Below are 3,012 nucleotides of genomic sequence, written 5' to 3'. Positions count from 1 at the left end.
ACCGTCGGTCCGACCCGTAGCCCAGACGCAATGCTGTCTGGAGCGGGGGCCGCCTCCGCACTGAGCGGAGGGGGCCGCGAGGAAGACAACCTCTGAAAAAATCACCGAAAGCCTAAGTTTGTGGTGCCCGGCGAGGGGCTGTATGGCTTGACGTTCAGGCCGTGAGGGCACCCCAGGGAGCTCACCCTGGTTAATAAAAGAGACCGCCTGCTGAGGTACAGCAAATATGGAAAAAGCGGTTCAGAATAAAACTACCCACGCTGGCAGCCGGGAAACCGGTGAATCCAGTATAAGGCCCCCATTCGTATGTGGGGGGGGCTGCGATCGCTCCGTAGGCTCGCAGAGCCTCCGTAAACCCGTGACTGACGTGGTAGACTTCTACCCGGCGTTTACCGCCCAACCCGGACATGACTCTCGCGCGTCAACGCCATCCGCGCTTCCCGAAGCGCGGGTGGTGTTGGAGCGCATCCCAACACCCGAATTGACCCCAGCACCTAGTGCTGATGATGCTGAGCCTGGGCTAAACACCCAGCATAAGCAGAGACGAACCGGTCCTAGCCTCGCTTCATCCTCGGATGAAGTGAGCAGTCTAAGGACCGTGTGCTCCATGGAGAGCGTAACCTCCCTCCCAGAGGGCAAACTGTGGCGCAAGCGCAAACCAGTTTCGCTCTCGGACCCGTCCTCTGACGAGGAGAGCCGAGCGTCGGGAACGGCGCGCGGCTCGCCCGTCTTGAGGGCGCGGGCCAAGAGAGGTCGAGGTCGCCCTCCTACCACTGGAGAGTACGTCGGACTAGCCAAGGCCAAAGCCGAACTCAACCGTGCCATGCGGGAGGAGATCAGGCTGCAGGCCGAGAAGGAGGTGGCCGAATCGGCTAGGAGAGTGTTCTCGCTCCGCGGCTCTGAAACAGAGTCGGAGTTGGCGAGAGCCGATTCTGGCCCAGAACCAGAACCTGGCCCCGAGACAGTCGCCGAGCTGTACAAAAAAGCGAAGGATGCTGCTGCGATCGTTGAGAGCGTGGCCTGCAAGTCGGGACGGTTGAAGGGCACGTTTGTTCGTGCCCTCAAGGACTCCTCCAAACTCATCGTGAGGGTCCTGGACGTATTGCGTGACACGACGTCGAGCGATGAAACACGCAACTTGCAGGCCCAGAACTCTCGCCTGCAAAAAGCTCTGGAGGACCAACAGAAGGAGTTGGACACCCTTCGGCAGGAGATGCGTCAACTGAAGGCCTCGTTGACAGCATCTCAAAAAGAGACACAGTCAGCGCCCGTGCCACAGCCCGAGTGCCCATCCGCCGAGCCGCTCGTAGAGAGCCTGCGCCCGGAGCCGGCCCCGAAAGCTGCACGCACCAAGCCGACCAAAAAACCGGTCCCGCCGCTGCCAGAGAGCAGTCGAGCCGTGTCCGACAAGGATGAAGACCTTGCCGCGCGGATCATTAGCCAAGTCGGCTTTATGATCAACGCGAGGCTGGCAGGTCTGGAGGACCGGCTCCTGCCTCCTAAGATGTTACGTCCACCGCTAGCGGCGGACCGAAAAAATGCGGCCACATATGCGGCTGTGGCCAGGACTCCCGCTGTCTCAGTGAGGACCCCTACCGCAGTCACAAAGACGACAGCCACATCAGCCGGCACTGCACGTGCCACTCCGCACATGGCCCCTAGAGGAGCTGTGGCGGCTTCGGCTGCTGGTGGCTCAACCTCTGTGCGCCCCAAGAGGAAAAGGGGCCCCAGGGGCAAGAAAGGGAAGAAGGCAGGGGATGGTGGCCAAGCTGAGGCCCAATCCTTACCTTCCAGGCCTGCTGACAACGGCTGGACCGTGGTCGGCAAAGGCCGCAAGAAGAAGGCGGCTCCAGCTCAACCGCCCCAACGCCCCAGGGCGCCCAGACTGCACCCTCCCCGCACGGCGGCGGTGGTGATGCAGTTGCAGCCAGCGGCAGCGGAGAGCGGAGCGAGCTACGCGGATATCCTGAGGGAGGCCAAGTCCAAAGTGGACTTGCAGAGCCTCGGCATCTCTGGCCTCAGGATCCGCAAGGCGGCAACCGGCGCGCGAGTGCTTGAGGTTGCGGGCGCTTCAAGCGCCGAGAAGGCAGACTCCCTGGCTGCGAAGCTGAGGGAGGCGATGAGCGGAGACGTCGTGAAAGTCTCCAGACCCACTATATGCGCTGAGATGCGTGTCGTGGGGCTGGATGACTCCGTCTCCGCTCAAGAGGTGGTGGAAGCAGTAGCCAAAGCCGGTGGATGCGCGGCCGATGCCATCAAGGCTGGTGACATCCGCGAGGGCGCTGGCGGCATGGGCTCGCTACTGCTTAGCTGCCCTATAGCAGCCGTTAAGAAGGTTGCTGCAGTTGGACGCCTTCTAGTAGGCTGGACATCTGCGCGGATAAAGGTGCTGGAGCCGCGCCCGCTGCGGTGCTTCCGGTGCCTCGAAGTCGGGCATACGCACGCCCTGTGCAAGTCCGAGGTGGACCGGAGCACCCAGTGCTTCCGATGCGGCCAGACCGGCCACAAGTCTTCAACGTGTTCCGCCACCCCGCACTGCACAGTGTGCGAGGCGGCGCGAAGACCGGCGGAGCACCGATTGGGCAGTTCACAATGTACTGCCCAATCAAAGACTAAACGGAGGGTTCGCAATGGCCCACAGGCCCCCTTGCAACCTTCCCGCCCGCAAGCCGCGGGACGAGCCGGAGAACCTATGAGCACCAATTAATGGCCCTCAACGTTCTCCAGGCCAACATCAACCACTCTGCCAGAGCCCAGGATCTGTTGCTCCAGAGCATGACAGAGTGGTTGATTGACGTGGTAATGGTCTCCGAGCCGTACTCGGTTCCTCCTCGGGACAACTGGGTGGGAGACCAAGCTGGCGTTGCGGCGTTGATATCGCGGACGGGGGCGGGATTGCCTCCATTCGAGCACGTGGTGCGAGGTGGAGGTTATGTCGCCGCCGTCTTAGGGGACATCACACTGGTCAGTGTGTACTTCTCGCCAAACCGCAGCCTGTCCGACTTTGAGCAG

At 62.0% G+C, this 3,012-nt stretch overlaps 1 protein-coding gene across 1 annotated transcript; it reads left to right on the top strand.

The window, feature by feature from the left end:
• Positions 1–226: 226 nt before the first annotated feature.
• Positions 227–2,707, top strand: LOC126381400 (uncharacterized). Its single transcript, XM_050030882.1, has one exon. It carries the CDS (start codon positions 227–229, stop codon positions 2,705–2,707), a length of 2,481 nt encoding a protein of 826 aa, XP_049886839.1.
• Positions 2,708–3,012: the final 305 nt, after the last annotated feature.

This window comes from Pectinophora gossypiella, unplaced genomic scaffold (genome assembly GCF_024362695.1).
Source record: "Pectinophora gossypiella unplaced genomic scaffold, ilPecGoss1.1 Pgos_49, whole genome shotgun sequence".
Lineage (NCBI taxonomy): Eukaryota > Metazoa > Arthropoda > Insecta > Lepidoptera > Gelechiidae > Pectinophora > Pectinophora gossypiella.
The sequence above is the reverse complement of the archived record's forward strand: the minus strand, read 5'-3'. Positions and strand labels throughout refer to the sequence as shown.